We start from the raw sequence: 16,785 nt of genomic DNA on the forward strand, positions 1-16,785 counted from the left end.
ACTCCACAAATGAGCAATTATTAGCATGCAATCGGAAGGCTGACAAAATCCATTAATCAATATTCAAGACTGATACATGTAGTTATAATCATTATCTTCATCGTTATTAATAAAAGTTCTTAACCATAATTATAGTGATGAAAATGCTGGTGAAAAAGGCTTCTCAATGTTGAATGACATTCCAGAGGTGCAGATGCTCAATGTGCATCTTCTGTTAATTAAAAACTTGCCCCCTAATTATTTCTGTAATTAGAAAACACTGCATTTGTGTGTGTGTGTGTGTGTGTGTGTGTGTGTGGTTTCGGTTCAAATAATGTCCAAAAATGAAAATAAATGAATGTATAAGCATATGATGTTAGTAAGGTATGTTAGAAAGCTAAATTTCATTTCAATTTACAACTCAGGAAAGACAACAGCACACTTGCCAAAATTCAAACTGAACAACCACAGCAACCACGTCAGGACAACTACTACATATATATTTTTACGGAATCCCAAAGAAACAGCGGCATCATAACGATGCAGGCAGAGTCCATGAGACACTGGGGTATTGATGTTAGGATGCTACAACAGTATCAGCCAGCAGGAACATGAGCAATAACAGAAAATTAATATCTAATATGAAAGGAAGAGAAATAGTCTGTAAATCATCAAATATTATGCAGTAGTCCCCCCCCCTCAAACGATAGAAGTAATTTGTGGGTGGGCAGCAAGAAAGAAAAAAAAACACTGTAGGTGCTGAATTTCCCAGCTTAGTACATAATGAATCTGAAAATTACAATTTATTAGGCAATAAATCAGATTCTATGGCAATGAAGTCAATACCAACACCACCAAATATCAGGACAAAGCATTAAGTACTGAAGGGCAGCAGTAAAATAAAAAGTATGAGAAGCAGGCTTGTGACCAGAAGGTCTCCAGTTTGAGTTCACAGTATGTCTGGGAAAATCTGGGTTGGGAAAGCAAATGAGAAACACTCTCCTCCCTCTTCTACCGCTGAGGTGTCCTTGAACCAGGAACAACCCCCCAGCTGCTCCAGTGGAGCTGCACAGTGGCCAAATAGAGGAAAAGCATGACTGGGTGAGGCGGGCAGCTCCCTGGTGTGAACATGTGAATCTATACATATGTGAAGCAGGTTGTAACTGAGAAAGAGCAAGCATGTTCAGCAAACCTCTCCTAGAGAAATAAAGGTTAAAAAAATGCCCAGAAAGCTTTGCAGAGAGCAGCGTTCGTTAATGCTTCCCGGGCTCTTGGGGGAGATAAAAGGGCGATCCAAACATTGTTTATTGGGAACTGTGTGCAACATAAATCATGTAGCAAGAAAATGGAGGCAATAACTCACCTTTCGCTTTGCTTTTTGTCCCAGCCACTGATAGCATGAGGGGATAAAGCAAGGAAACAGCAGGTTAGATAGGTAGTGCAGTATGAAGGAGTAACATTGATAGCATGATGATTATTCCAGCCGTAGTGACAGGAGGTCTGAGATTAAATGGTGCGAATGTAAAGATGCAAGTAGTATAGTCAGTATTTATTTACACCATACCATGTCATGACAAATCAAACATTAGAAGTTAACATCAGTACAACATTACAAAAAGACAGGAATTACATGAATACAAACCCCCCCGCCCATAAGTTTAGTAAATCTTAAACATCTGCGAAACAGGTATCCGTAGCTGGTAGTCCACATAATATGATTGTAGTTAATTACACACAACTTAATGCAAAAGACACAACTGATGTAGGTTATCCTGAGTCAACCTCAGAATACCTGAGTTCATGATACATGAAATTATGGACCAGGTTAACTGTAAAAATGCCTCTTTGAGGAATGAGAACAATTCGGATCTTCCAAACAACTGCATGTTCACACAGAAGAACCACAGAAGAACCAAACTGGAGCAAAGGACCTTCCTATTGAGAGGTGTAGGGCTGTACCTGACTCAGAATTACTATGTCAGTCGAATCAGATTTGGCTGTTCACTATGGATTTTCGATTCCATACAGAGTTTGGGTCGGTGGGACATTCAGGGTGACAACAACGTTCACGTGATATAAAGTAAACAAGTCAAGTTAGCACTCTGAGCTAATAAATGCTAACTATGCTACTGATGGACCGGAAATGTGCAACAACATTTTTTTGCTGACACTAGATATCAAACAAAAGCCAGATACTGTATCATATTAAGTTACTGTAAGCTGTAAATTCACCACTTCTAAGCAGAAGGCAGAAGGTAATGTGCTCTTGATGCCTGACCGGGCAAAGCCTCTCTTCCACCAGGCAGCTGCCTCCAGGTCATAATTTCACCCTGGGTCTGGGTCTGCAGCTACCTGTACTGCAGAGCAGCATTAAAGCAAGAAGCATTCACTCTGCAGCTAACCCAGGGGATTAAAATGTCCCCAGAAGTAGGCTGCACACTGACTGGAAAAAATCCATAAATAAAGACATAAATATAAAAGTGAGCTCAACTTGCAGAATCTCTGGAGGGTCTCCAACTGATAATTCAAATCTTTGACTTTCAGGGGGCAGCTGTACTGAGGTGCCAGTATTAACACATTTAACAGGTTAACTTTCACTGGACAAAACCAGTCTGCAGTTTGGTCCCATTTATATTCCACAGTGAAGATGATAAGTGAAATTTTATCATTGTGCGTTAATAAAATAAACTACAAAATACAACTTTACTTTTAAACAAATCCTTTTAATGTCTGCCTCCATATTTGCAAGTTTGTCTCGTCTTTGCTTGTATATGATTACTGTGTTGTGGGTAATAATGTTAAATCTACTTCATTTTTTGATCCAAAATACTTATTATCACCATGTAATGTTTTGGATCATGGGATATTGCAAAAGATCCAAACAATTAAGTGCTATCAAATTGTTTATTTGCAGAAAAAATTGTAAATCTTTCCTCTTACGAGCTAATCTGCGTGTCAGTGCCTGGGAAGATTTCTTCTGAATAACTTTCAACTTTCACCTTATGCGCAAATTACACGCTACTCAGGGTAACATGGCAGATTGGTAAACAATTTTCTTTCATCATCACTCAAGAGTCAGGCGCTTTGTTTGTCTCCAGCAGTTACATAAAGGATGGCACTTTGCTGTCTTTCAGGTAGAGACACTTAGTTAGGTGTAATGAGGACAGAACATTCTTACCAAAGGCTTCAGACTAGAGGAGATTAACAGCAGATTTGCCGGTAAGATTTTGAAAAGGACTCATTGCATAAACTGCAAAATCAGCACTGAATGCTAATCAGAAGTAGAACTGTGTGCCCAACATAGGAGAAAGCACCATACACCACAGAAAAGGCCCAATTCCAGACACATAAGACACCCTCCACCTAAGTCTATTGGGATAGAGATTAAAGCAATGGCTTTCTAACACAACTTGTCTAAAGAGCTGAGGCTAACTGATATTTTTTTTGCTTCTGTTCACAAGAAGAAACAGGTGATCTGATTTTAAGGGAAAAAGACTTTGATACATTTTTGCATTTCTAAGTTGTGAGAGGGCACTGTTGAAAAAAATGGATTTTTAATTTTTTTGTTTTATTTCATCTGATTTTTTATTTTTAGTTTATCTAGTACTAATAAAATAGTTTAAACAGTTTGGCAAATCTGTAATTTGCCAATTTTTTTCATCCAATTTGTAAAGAATACACATTCAGAGGAGAAGTGGCCTATCATTCACTTGGCCTTTTTTTTTGCATTTCTTTTGTTCACCCTGGATGAAGCTTCTGACAGAGCTGCAGGTGAAACATGACTGGAGGTTTCCCTTAAAATGCCTTGACCAAATCTACACTGACTGGGGGGTCAACAATGTGCTGTTTCTTGTGGACGCAGAGGTTGACTGACAAGAGCACTTCTCAGCTTCTCAAGAAATAAGCTCCTCTTGTAGTATTTACCTCTCTTCCACCTCTGGTCTAAAATGCATTGTGTGCTGACACATCCTGTCTATTATGGGAAATGTCTAACAGCTAACAGGCCGCTGTTCCCTTCCAGCTGGTGGTGCCGGTGAAATTGTTCACACTATGCACACCTCATTTGTTTCTGTTGTTGTCAAGAATCATTTTTGGCTTCTTACCATCTTTCTGCTGCTCAAACTTGCATCTGTATTCAACATGCTAATCAATGCTGCATTCACGTGTTTCCCCACTGCTGATATTTGAGAACTGCTAGGCATCCATCGCAACAATAATTACATGTTTGCAGAGAAGGCTATCTGAGAGGAAAGGCTGTGTGCATGTGTTTACATGTTGGTATCTTCAGTATTATGTAAGATGAAGCTCAAAGATTGTCCTGCAATCTGCCTTTTGTAGCCAACCTCCACAAGGCCAGTGTAACACATTACAGATCTTTGCATTTCTTTTACATCCAGGCCAAACGTTCAATAAAAATAGTGATCACATTGCTCATTACAATGCCCATAGCTGGGGGTGGAATGAAGCCTTGTGGAAAAAGGTACTATTTCTGATTCAAAAATAGGTCAGTGTTAATCTGAAGTCCGCAGAAAGGACAAAATGTTTATCTATAAAATAGGTCATTTCTTGGTGATCCTTGAACAAGCTCTTATCTGATGAGGAAACTGGGAAGACTTTACAAGTAACGTATGCCATTCTATTATCTAATGGAAAATTCATTGTTTTTGACACTCATTAATCTTTCTGTATGCTCCCAAGCCTGCGCCTCTTCCTATTTTCTCCTTACGTGGAAGTTATTAATCTCTGACTCCCTCTAAATTTAATAGTGTTGACAAAGTCAGACACCATGATAAGATTCTCCTTGCTGTGAACTGGAAATGTTTGCAAGAACATGGCAAGCATATCAATACATTCTATCTGAAAAGTATAACGCTTTGACATTCCTAAGAGGACTTTCACTGAAAATCAATAGCGGGGCACATAACAACACACTTCTCTGTAAGAATATCAATGTATTTAACCCATTTATCATATGCTTAAATGCATGAGTGCATTTAATAAATCCAACAGTACACAGATATACTGTTGTTGTTCATACGATTACCTGACCCGAGTGATGAGTTACAGCCTTTACTGTACTAAAATGAAAACAAGCTATGGTTATTGTGTCCTTACAAACAATGTAATGAACCTAATCGCCTTTAACATTTTCTGTTAAAGGTTTGTTTACACTGGAGCTGCTCCATTTTAAACAAATGGAGTATTAGTTTTACACCTCTAATTTGTTAGTAACCTTTAATGGCCTCAAATAGCCTATCTCCTACATTTTAATGACTGACTCTTAATTTCCATTTATCTTAAACAAAGCATTTCTCAGGTATTTTGTCTAATCAACAGTAAAAAAACCCAGTGACATTCACTCAGTTATATTACCTAGGACAGGAAACATGTGGAGCACAGTTGCGAATAAACACTCCGGAACATCGTTCATCACGATGCACAGATTTTTGTAAGTAGTGAACAATTAGTAGTAAATGCAAAATAAATCCTCATTACATGATTCATACAAAATGATGTAAACGTCACTGTCACTGCATAATCCCTATAAACAGGTTTCTGCATATGTTTGCAGAATCTGAAGGCGACAGGACAAGACTTTGGTATCGGAAGTATTCTGGTTTCCATTTGTAGTTTGATAGTAGTGGGAGTAGCATTGACCAATCTGAACGGCAGGCAAACAGTCCATGTGAAGAGGCGGAACACATTGGCCAAAATGCAATCTTGGAACCCATCTGCTATCTTCTCACAATAAGTTAGGCTTTAATTATCTTTATTTTACGTGTATTTGTAAAGATATCTGTAAATATCGATTAACCAAAATGACTAGCGCATGGAAGAGGAAGTCTTGACTCGACTATCTGCTGGTGACACCGAATCAGCCTGAAATATTGGTCCTCTCCCCCAGAGACTAAATTGTTGTCAGACAGACTGAAAGCCAATAGAACAGAGATTGGTCACTGTACTGTAGGTTATGACTGCAAAAGTCTAGTATTATGATAGTCTATTTTAGTTGTTTTTCATAGCAGCAATGACCCTGTGCCTACCAATTTTTCATGTTTACCTATAAAATTTAACAGTAAACCAAAACATGTACAGGACTGTAGTTTGATAACATTCTGTTAATTTGCTTTTTGTAAAACAATGCATCATTACTGATTAGTTAAGTTGGGATGAAATTTATATTCCTTCAAACTATGTTTTATTTTCAATACTGCCACTGCCTCATTGAGATTTAAGAAATGTACCTGAAAAATAGCAATGTTGGTTCAGCAAAATAACATGAGAGCTTGCTTTCAAGATAAAATTATTCTGAAACATTACAGAGCACTAACAAGACTGAAACATACATGAGTCAAGGATGGTTTATAGGCTACATATGACACCACACCACACTTCAAATGATCTCACTTAATGCCCAACAAATGAAAACAATGCAAAACATTACACAACCCAATACAAGTAAAACAAAGCACAGGGAACAATATCTTACCTAGCTTTGCCTAATAACTTCAGTGTAGAAAAGGAGAACATGTTGAGACATAGTAGGGAAAAAAAACGTGCAGGCTAAACAGGGATCCTACAGGAGACAGATGAGCGCAATATCTGCCGGAACAAAACAATGAAATGGATAATAGCGTGTCAATGACAATGAGATAAGAAAGCAATAAGAAAACGAGAAACACAACGAGGCAGAAAGATGGGAGTTTGGCCAGTTTGGCCACCAGAGGCATACATTTTGGGGGAGTCAGTCTGCCTGCTTGTTAGCTGTATTTGCATTGTGTGAGGCTCAAAGTGCAACAGAATGAACTCCATTCATTTATCTGTCAGACTTATTTCTGAAGTGGGGACGCAGGGCTGTAACAAAGCAATAGTTGCTGGTCCCTGTGGTGATTAGTTTAACTGACCACTGAGAGGTTTGTCCTCTAACAGTGAGAGCTGGCCTCTGTCCCTCAGCTGGCCATCACAGGGGTCACTGCTCTCCCTCTGCCAGTGTCACACAACAAACTCTCGTGGGACAATGCGGCTGTAAGTAACCCTTTGACAGGGAAGCACTTCATCATATTCAGCTCACACACACACATACTCACAAGTGGAATCACAAGGCACTTTAAATTGCTGCTCTGGGCAGCTGTGTGTGTTGGTGGCCCGTTAAAGCTGTGGCTGGTAACTTTTATAAAAAAATAACTTAAAAAACAAAACAAAACTGTGACTATATTCACACTAAGAGTGTGCCAAATCATCTCGTTCACGATAATACCGGTAAAAAAATGTTATATCATATGAAAAACTCATATTGTGATATTCATATTGATGTCATACTGTTATCCATGGCACCCCTAAGTCACACAGCACTAAATAAGATAGATGTTATGTTAAAAAAAACAAATATATCCCTCTGCCTCCTCTATTGCGTTGAAGTGCCTCTAATGGCCCTGCAGAATATAAACAACCAATCAGAGCAGAGGAGTCTCTAACCCAGCTCTCAATCATGTCAATCACTGCTTGTGAACTGCGGCTAAACTGTCAAACTTGGCAGCACTGATCAAACATGAATCAAGGTTCTGTTACTGCAATGCCTGTTTTTCACTTTAAGTGTTTTCAGAACCATATTTTAGTGTACTGTTTAGCTGCAAAATTAGGCAGGTGGTCTAGCTGGTGCTGCTGTCAGGGGGCAGTTCTTGGTGCGTTGGTAAACTATTTCCAACATAGCTGTTGGGTCACAGACTTTCTTATTTTACATTAAAACAGTATGCTAAAATATATTCCTGAAAACTTTCTTTAAGAATATAGTGACAGCTTCAGCAAATATGACACCAAGTTAAAAAAGGTTCATAAAAGGTATCACTTGTGGCTATAAACAGCAGCAGGTAACTGCGATTTTGGGCTTCAAAAAGCAAAACTCTTTTGAGATAACATCAGTAAACTGTTCTCTCTCTAGATAGAGCAACTATTTTTTAGCTGCATAACAACTATTCTTTATTATCAATTAATCTGTTTTTTTATCGTTTATAAAATATCACAATTTCTAAACATTTCAAAATGCTTGTTTTGATTTACACAATCAATGGCTTATCAAATGAGTTGTTAATTAACTTTCTGTTAATTTACTAATCAATTAACTTATCATTCCAGCATTAGTTTGGTGCTTTGCATCTTTTACATCCATTACCCAGATTCTCACAATAGCTCACAATAGAAAATTATTTGAGCAAATATGTAGAAGCTGCACTGTCTCACTTAGAAAAATTTAAGTGCTGAAGATCAAGTTCATGATGCAGACTAACAGGTGAGTAACAGTATTTATTTATTTTTATATTTTTATAGATGATCCTAAGATTTAACCTAGTGCAGCTGGTGATTAAAAAAATGATTGTGTGTGTGTGTGTGTGTGTGTGAGTGTGAGTGTGAGTGTGAGTGTGAGTGTGAGTGAGTGAGTGAGTGAGTGAGTGAGTGAGTGAGAGAGAGAGAGAGAGAGAGAGAGAGAGAGAGAGAATTTGCTGAATACCTTTCAGCCAATCACAATAGATAAACACAAAGCTGTGAGTGATCACAGAAGTAGAGCCTTTGGATGTGCTATCTATTGAACATGAGGTGACACAGCTGGTAAAGTTCAACAGCTGTAATATCCTCTCACCTGTGTCCAGAGGTCTTTGAATAATTTAGTGTTTTAGTGGATTATTGATGAGGTTGAGGTGTAAGAAACGGTCAGTGCCTCCAGCTTTTTACAGCGATAATACTGAATGAATAACCCGATTAAAAGAGCCTACTCCTCCACAAACAGCAGTGACTCCCTTCAGAGCAACACAAGCACATTCTCCTTTCTCCTGGCAGCATCTGCTACTGCAGAAGCTTGCATCTCTGCGGCTGGTCCAATGAAACACCACAATTTAAACACACTTCTAGAGCACTGCAAAGGTAGCATTACAGGCACACATATTGTACCTCCTGACAACTCCCCAAACCAATTCCTTCTTCAATTTTCTCATCTTGTCTCTACTGTGTTTCCATCTGAGCACTTCATGTAACGAAAGCCTGCTTTCTCAGTTAGAGAAACACAAACATGGGAAGGCGAGCCAAATAATTGAGAAAACCTGTTTTCACACTGCTGTCTCATGTTGTTGCCACTGTGTAATAAATAAGGCCTACTCATCTTTTCATGTCATACTGGTACTTGTAAAAATAAATGCAACATACAATCCTTGTTCACTTAAAGCAACACTTACCTTTCTGGAAATTTTACACTTTTCTTTGTTTAGGTTAAAATGCTATTAATAAGCTGATGGCGCACTAAAATGTAAGTGAATTCCACCAGAGATGAAACTCATCATTATACCATTCTCGTATGGTTCTAAGAAAACTCAGACCAATCATTGCATTCAGACCGAATGCAATGATTGGTCAGAGTTTTCTCCCGTCCTGTCTGTCTTCCCCACGTGGAGGCCTCCGACTGACGTAACCACGCGCGCAGCATCTGCTGCGTCCTTGTGTTCACTGAGACATGGGTGAATGGTATCAGACTCCAGTGTTGAGCTAACAGGGCTAACACTACATAGAGCATACGGGGAGGCTGCATCATCTGGTAAGCTCCGGCAATATACACAAACAATTCATGGTGCTGTGATGTGAAGAGGATCTCCCAGTTCTGCTCTCAGGATGTGGATTTTTGACTGTGAAATGTCGACCCTTTTCATCCTACTATTGCACTACATGTTCTTTCCTATATGTTGCACAAATTGTTTTTAAATGTTTTGTTTCTTTTTGCTTGGGGTATGCGAAATGTTGCATGCCAGTTGCTAATGGCTAACATTAGCCTACTGTAGCATAGCCTCTGAAACATTACCGTTATCTTCCTTGTACGTTTCCACTTACTAGTAACGTTAACGCTACTATCTAACGTTAACTGTAACCTTATTCTAAAACTCATTAGTCATCACTGACTGAGTTTTAAAACTCTGGGGTTGTGTTTGTAACGTTACACTCGCTGTCCTATTCCGTGTATCTAACGTTACTTTGCCAACGCCTACATCTATCATAGACGTAATGAGGATGTAATGGAGGAGGGGAGAGTAGGCCGTTGGAGGGAGGTGGAGTTGCAGGAGGAGAGGGATGGGACTTTGGAGGGAGGCTGGAGTTGTGGATGTTCAAATTTTTGTGCTGTGTTGAAATGCAAGAAAGGTAAGAGTTGCTTTAATGGAGGATGTGAGTAACATCTGAAATGCAATGTGTGTCACATATATTTGAGGTACACAGTATTCTCAGAAGTGTTTGGTTGATACTTTAAGGTGTATGCTTGTAATATTGAACTTGAATATTTTGTCTGTTCATTCGACTTCGGCTGTTCAGTCCATGTTACATGGACCTATAGTTATACAACAATCTGACGAAGCTTAGGTTAATAACAACCAAGAGGCTCATTTTAACCAATCTGACAATCCACCACTTGAAATACAAAGGAATGAAGGGATTTCCAAAGAGGTTACAATAACGCTTACAGAAAAAAAAGGTTTGTGAAAACTTATAAGATATTCTTAAATATTTGTTTTCTAACCTGTATTGCAAGAGATATTTGTACTGTATGTCACTGGTCTACTGAAGGAGCATTTAAACTAAAATAGACCGATTTATACAAGACAGCTATCAAAGGTCTATCTTTTTTTTCCTGAATTCACGAGCATAGTTTTGAAGTAGTAGCTTGTATGCTACCATTAATCACACTGACAAGAACAGGAGTATAGCTTTCAGACTGGAGACAGACTGATGCCGAGATGACGTAGTGGACTGTGATGCTTATTACTTTGCTTTTCTTATTGTTTTATTCTACACCACTCTGTCCAAAGCAGCCTTGAACTTTGCCATGGCACTTGAAAGGTTGTGCCTGAAGCAAAAACAAAGATTTGATTAAAGATTTACCATTTCAATAGCCCATTCGACACAAAATTGCCTCTTTTGACAGAGGTTGTAATAAGATGTTTTCAATACAGCAATATGAAAGATTCAGTTTTGCAATTTAATACGAAAAGACACAAGCTAACTTCTGTCTGGTAGTTGCACTGCCTGAACCCTCCAAACAAATCAGGTGTGAAGCAGAAATCTTTTAATAGTGTGTCCAGGTATGCTAGACAATAAAACCCCTGTTTCTATGGAAGTCATGATAAGAGAAACACACCACAACAAAGACAACCACAGTGCCTGCAGTTCCTCTATCACTCAGCATTACCTGCAAGATGGTTTGTGGTGTGCACGCCACGGGGTGTATGACACCATGCCATGAAGATACGCTTCAGTCCAGCTGAGCTGTATTTGATATAAACTGAGATGTTTCAAAGTGATTTTGGAGTGTCCATCTCTACTCCCCGCTCTACTAGAAATCAAATTTCCTTGTGTTACAGAAAATTGCTTGACATTATGTGGCTGCACCAGGAGCCCTGTGCATGCAGATGAGGGTCCTCGCTTAAGGCAATCCAGGACTCAAACCTCCTAAGTCTTTATCTGCCAACCCCGAGGATAATGGCACACACACTACTCCTCTCCCCTGGTTTCAGTCTAGCCTGATGGTGACACTGTCAGACTTCATATAGCACACAAGGGAAATGCATAGTTTTAAACCCCAATTTTACAATCAATGTGGAACAATAATGTTGAGAACAAGGTTTAACTGAGAAATACCTACACATTTTGCTGACATTTTCATGATTTATTTACACTAATCACCTGATTTGTACCTTGACTAAAGCACTGCAGAGTTGGGATGCAAGTATTGTGTAAGTTCATGTCGTCTGAATTGAACCCCAAGATGGCATTATGCAGGGTGTTTTACAGTATTTGTTGGAAGTATAAGACTTAAATGGTGCGGAAACTACATAAGCATATTTAGGCAAAACGTGTTTGGTGTCAGGAATTAGTTCCACAGGAGACATTTATGTTCACAATTTAAGCTAACATTTAGGAAAGCAATCTTAAGAGAGATATGATGAACAGCAGGAGGAAGAGACACATAGAAAAAAACTATACTTTGCATATTCTTATCACTTTGCACTGTACAGAGGAATGAAAGTCTAACACAAAAGTGTTTACAATTGTCTTGATGTGAGTGGAAGTCAGTTTTGGATATATTTGCAGGTGTTTACATGAAGTTTAAACCCTGCATGACGCCCAGCAGTTAGTATGGGCCCAGCTCCAGGTTTTTGAGATATTTTTCCCTGTAATGTGCTGTCAATGAAAATGTTTAAAGGTAAAACAGACTCTCTGCCCTTGTTTTCAGTCAAGAGGATTTCAAGCTGTGAAAAGCTGATAATGCTGTTCACTTGGAGCAAATACAACTCACATCTACTGAATAAAGTGTTTCTAGCCAAGTAAAAAATGAATTTCAATGCTATTTATGGAAATCATGTAGGATGAAGTTAAATGCATAATTGAATGAACTGTTGGGTCAAGTGTCTTCACTTTGATTCGCCACTGGTCTGTCATGTCAGGTCTGCGTTCATGTCTCCTGCCTTGGGGGTAGATAGAAATGGAGGATGAAGAGGAGGTGGCATTCTCAAGGTCAATACTGTACATGCTGGAAAAGTGGGAGAAAGCAGGCTGTCATTGGTGACAAACCCTTCAACCAAATGGAATTCATACAAATGTTCTGTGGCAAAGCTGTGGATCATGCTATGTCATAACATTACCACATGTGAGGTGCACTTGTACACACACTCACTTCATCATTCTCCTGGCATATCAGTCCCTTATCTTTCAAAACACACTCACAGTTGTGTTCCATGTCCCAGTGATGGAATTCTAAAGAAGGTCAACCGCTGGAGAGTACTTTCGGCCGCAAAGATAATCCACTTTGATGAATCTGTTCACATTCTCAAAGTGTCATCCTTAAAGCCTTCTGGAGGCATCGACTTCCACCTTGATATGAAATAGATGCTTCATAAATCACCTCAGCTCACAAACACTGTTGTGCTTTATGACACATCAGCCTGAATTGAAAACTTGTTGAGAATGACAATATGATGTTTTTGAGATGTTACAGTGATGGGCACTTAATACTCTCAGTAGTTCAAGAACAAAATTCAAACTAACATTGCAGTGAAAATAGTGACGTTGTTTTTTGGCACTGTCAATGCAATCTGGAATGAAAAAACAGGCAAGAATATCAAACATTGGCATTTTGACAGCCCTCTGATAATTTTCTTGATGATATTCTCCTTTCAATGTTTTTCTTTTAGGCTTTTTCAGTACAATTTTCTGTCATGAAGAGGAGGAGTTTGAGATTGGGGGCAGGAAAAGTGATTCCCATATTCTCTATCAAAATGAAATGAGGGGGGAACACCAGTGTGGTTATTCTTCTCTGATGCCTCAATGAATTTTTTATTTGAGGAAAAGCTCATAATCACCACCCCCATGTCCTGCCTTCTATAGAACAGCATGGGTGAGCTTACATACAAACAACATGGCAAAGAGGAACGTTGTATCAACTGTGGTTTTCATGTAGTTGTGCCCCATAAAAGACGACAAACTACAGCTTAGAGTTTTGTGGAGAAGTAGCTAAACCCTAAACCAGCCAATGGAATTTCACTCATGCTTCTTCCCAAGGAAAAGAACTTTCAAAAACCATCACTGCTGAGTTCTTGCAGGAATGAATTTTGACTGCAGGGCACATTGTCACTGAGGCTCCACATACTCAGGGTCACAGTGCTCTTGTTAAAATACAAAATTAGCTTTGCCGTACTGCTCCTGGCTGATGTAGATGCAAACTACTGCTTTCAAGTCACTGATGTTGGGGTGCCTGTGGCAAGGGGAGTGATTCTGGTACAGTCTGTGAATCTGCCTTTAGACAAGGACTCCAGCAGGGCTACCTGGGAATTTTACCACCCACCCTTGTTCTTGGAGCTTGAGAGCCAGAGCCCATACATCAGTGATGGGCCTTCCTCTTGTGGGTTAACCAGCTGAGGCCCTGCTCAAAACACCTGCTTTCAAGACCCCACTGCATTTTAAAATGCTGGCTATGGGATTTTGGCACCTTAATGGTGCTTCTCAAAAGTGCTTGCCCCTCCCCCATCCCCAAGTTGCATTTCTGTATGAAGACCACATGTCCATAAGTAGGACGACAGCCTGAGAGCCTCCTGGAAAGGAGTTAAGCAAGGCAGGTGGTAACCTGTCCAGTGCATGTGCCAACAGTTCCATCGGGCAGATGCTCGAGGCGAGAGGGAAGCTGACCAGGAGTAGTCTCTCAGCAAAGTGGAATAAAATCCCCCACAGGTGCTGCAGTAACTTTCTACACAACGGTCTTTTGGACTAGACACCACTGTAACAAAGCAATTCCAAATTCTTAATATTATTACATTTTCTCTGTGTTTTATTTTATTGGAATAGGTATAAAACTCAAGCAGAGGAAAAATATTTATCAGGCAACATTAATCTCTTATCTCTTTCACATCCCTAATCTCTACTCTGAGCTCTCTGCTCTCCAGGTCCTAAAGAACGAGTGTGCACAAAGCCAGGAACCAAAAAAGTTGTTGTGAGATAACAGATCACAACAATTTCTTATCCACAATACCTTTGAGGTAATACACAATCATTACCTATCCTGAGTCGTTTAACTGAAAACAAATCTGTTCTGTGAAAGTCAGACTTCAGAACTTCTAATATTTAAAATATGAAACCACATTTGCTAACACTCATGTCCTATTACTGCAACTCGTTAACTCGGCTCTACTGCATGTCACTAACTCGGTTTCTTCTCCGGAGCCTTTGTGCTCCACTGTCTTGCAGGTTAACTCATATGCTGTGCCTGTGCCTGGATCATGTGCCTGGATGGCATGACGTGTGTGGTTGTGCTGCTGCCATGGTCCTGCCTGGTGCCTCCTACTGCTGCTGTTATCATTAGTCATACTTCTATTGTTATTAAACACATATGATTATTGTAACATACATACTATCATATTAATATATACCTACAACATATTGTACCACAATAGCCGTAATTATCATTGTAATATTATTACTAAAATTAATGTTGTTGTAAGCTATTATCATTACCGTCTGTCCTGCATCTCTCTCTCTCTCTCTCTCTCTCTCTCTCTCTCTCTATGTATCATTTTGTCATATGGATTACTGTTAATTTATCATGTTGATCTGAAAAAAAAACTGATTGATTGATTGATTGATTGAATTATAGAAACTTTCAGGCCCCCAACCACATATGAGAAAATAATCTATTTTGTTAAACTGCATGAGCTTAATCATAAAGATGTGTGGCCAAATATAGATCTGCTGACAACCTATGACTGTGAGATATTTTATCTCCTTACTTTATTTGATAGTAGAGGACTTTACTTAGCATGATTGTTAGTGAGGTCATTGAAAGCAAGGAGTCTTTTAAAACTATCCTCTCAGTCACAATGGCAGCAAAATGCTGCAGCTGTAATCTCTATAAACAGATATCTGCATACATATGCAGAATCCGTAGGCAACAGGCCAAGAGTTTGGTATCGGAAGCATTCTGGTTTGCCTTCGAGTCCAAGTAGTATTGACCATTCATATTTAAGCGGGCTTTGGTTGCATGAAGGTAAGCAGTCCGTGTGGACTGCAAAAGAGGTGGAATGCAGACTCAGAACCTATCTGCTATCATCTGACTACTATTTAGCTTTATTTAGCTTTCCTCGTTAATTCTAATTTATCTGCATTCATATACAGATATCTGAGAATTTAAGTGAACTCTAAGAATAAAACACAGGAATTCTAAAGGGAATTGTACAAACTTCAGTCACTGTAAAGAAAAAACAGTTTAAGATTTGGCGTCAGGCCTTTGGCAAACAGTTTATCTCCATAATTTTCCTCATCTTGTGCCTGTTTGGAGTCCCTTTACACAGCCTTCAAAAGCTGCTGCTGGAGGAAATTAAGCGGCTGGTTGGATCCATTGGTACCTGCTCACATAAGCTGCAGCTGAACCAGTGACTGGCCAAATAGCTGTGGCAGTAGAAACAGAAACAGGTCCATGATGGTGAAGGATGTCTGTCCTCTAAGCAACACATCCGGAAGAAAGTCAATTCAAGTATATTGTATTTTACATTGCCCCGTATCACAGAAATGTCTCATATCTCTATGACACATTTTTTCAAACAATAATAAATCACTTTAAAAAGTTACATTTTACTACATAGCATACTGCATCATAGCTGGTTACAGAGCTATCTACATTCACTCAGCTTGCAATTGCTAGATAACACCTACTGTACAGCTGGGGAAACTGATAGGCCTATACAACTGGTGGTTAAAGTTCCTCTAACTGGTATACAAATCTTTCCCACATTCCTGTTAGCAGCACTAAGAAAAAGTGCTAGTTAGTAATGCTTCATACATAGGCTAACTTCATGCATCTGTAAAATTTGCATGTACACTCACCTGACAAGCCCATGTCTGCCATTGAATGTTTGACATGCAAAAATATTTAGCTCTTCCTCCAGAAAAAAAGTCAAAATGTACATGGACTCAGAGTGGATGGCAGGTCTGCTATATTGACGCCACTCCTCATTATGGAAATTACAGTATCTCACATAAGTGAGGACACCCCTCCCATTTTTGCAAATATTTCATTATATCTTGTCGTGGGACAACACTATAGAAATTACACTTTGATATAACTTAAAGTAGTCAGTGTACAGCTTGTATAGTAGTATAGATTTACCTTCCTCTGAAAATTACTCAAAACACAGCCATCAACATCTAAACAGCTGGCAACATAAGTGAGTACACCCCACAGTGAACATGTCCAAATTGTGCCTAAAGTGTCAATATTTTGTGTGCCAACCA

The 16,785-nt window shown here is 39.2% G+C and overlaps 1 protein-coding gene across 4 annotated transcripts in view; it reads right to left on the reverse strand.

The window, feature by feature from the left end:
- LOC126408840 (cell adhesion molecule 2-like) overlaps positions 1-16,785 on the reverse strand; it is a 162,129-nt gene that overhangs the window by 48,895 nt on the left and 96,449 nt on the right. For all 4 annotated transcript variants that reach the window (XM_050074567.1, XM_050074575.1, XM_050074585.1 and 1 more), the window contains exon 2: positions 1,343-1,369. In XM_050074567.1, the coding sequence (XP_049930524.1) occupies positions 1,343-1,369 (27 nt within the window). The remainder of the gene's footprint in view (positions 1-1,342; positions 1,370-16,785) is intronic.

This window comes from Epinephelus moara, chromosome 2, assembly GCF_006386435.1.
Source record: "Epinephelus moara isolate mb chromosome 2, YSFRI_EMoa_1.0, whole genome shotgun sequence".
NCBI classification, from domain to species: domain Eukaryota; kingdom Metazoa; phylum Chordata; class Actinopteri; order Perciformes; family Serranidae; genus Epinephelus; species Epinephelus moara.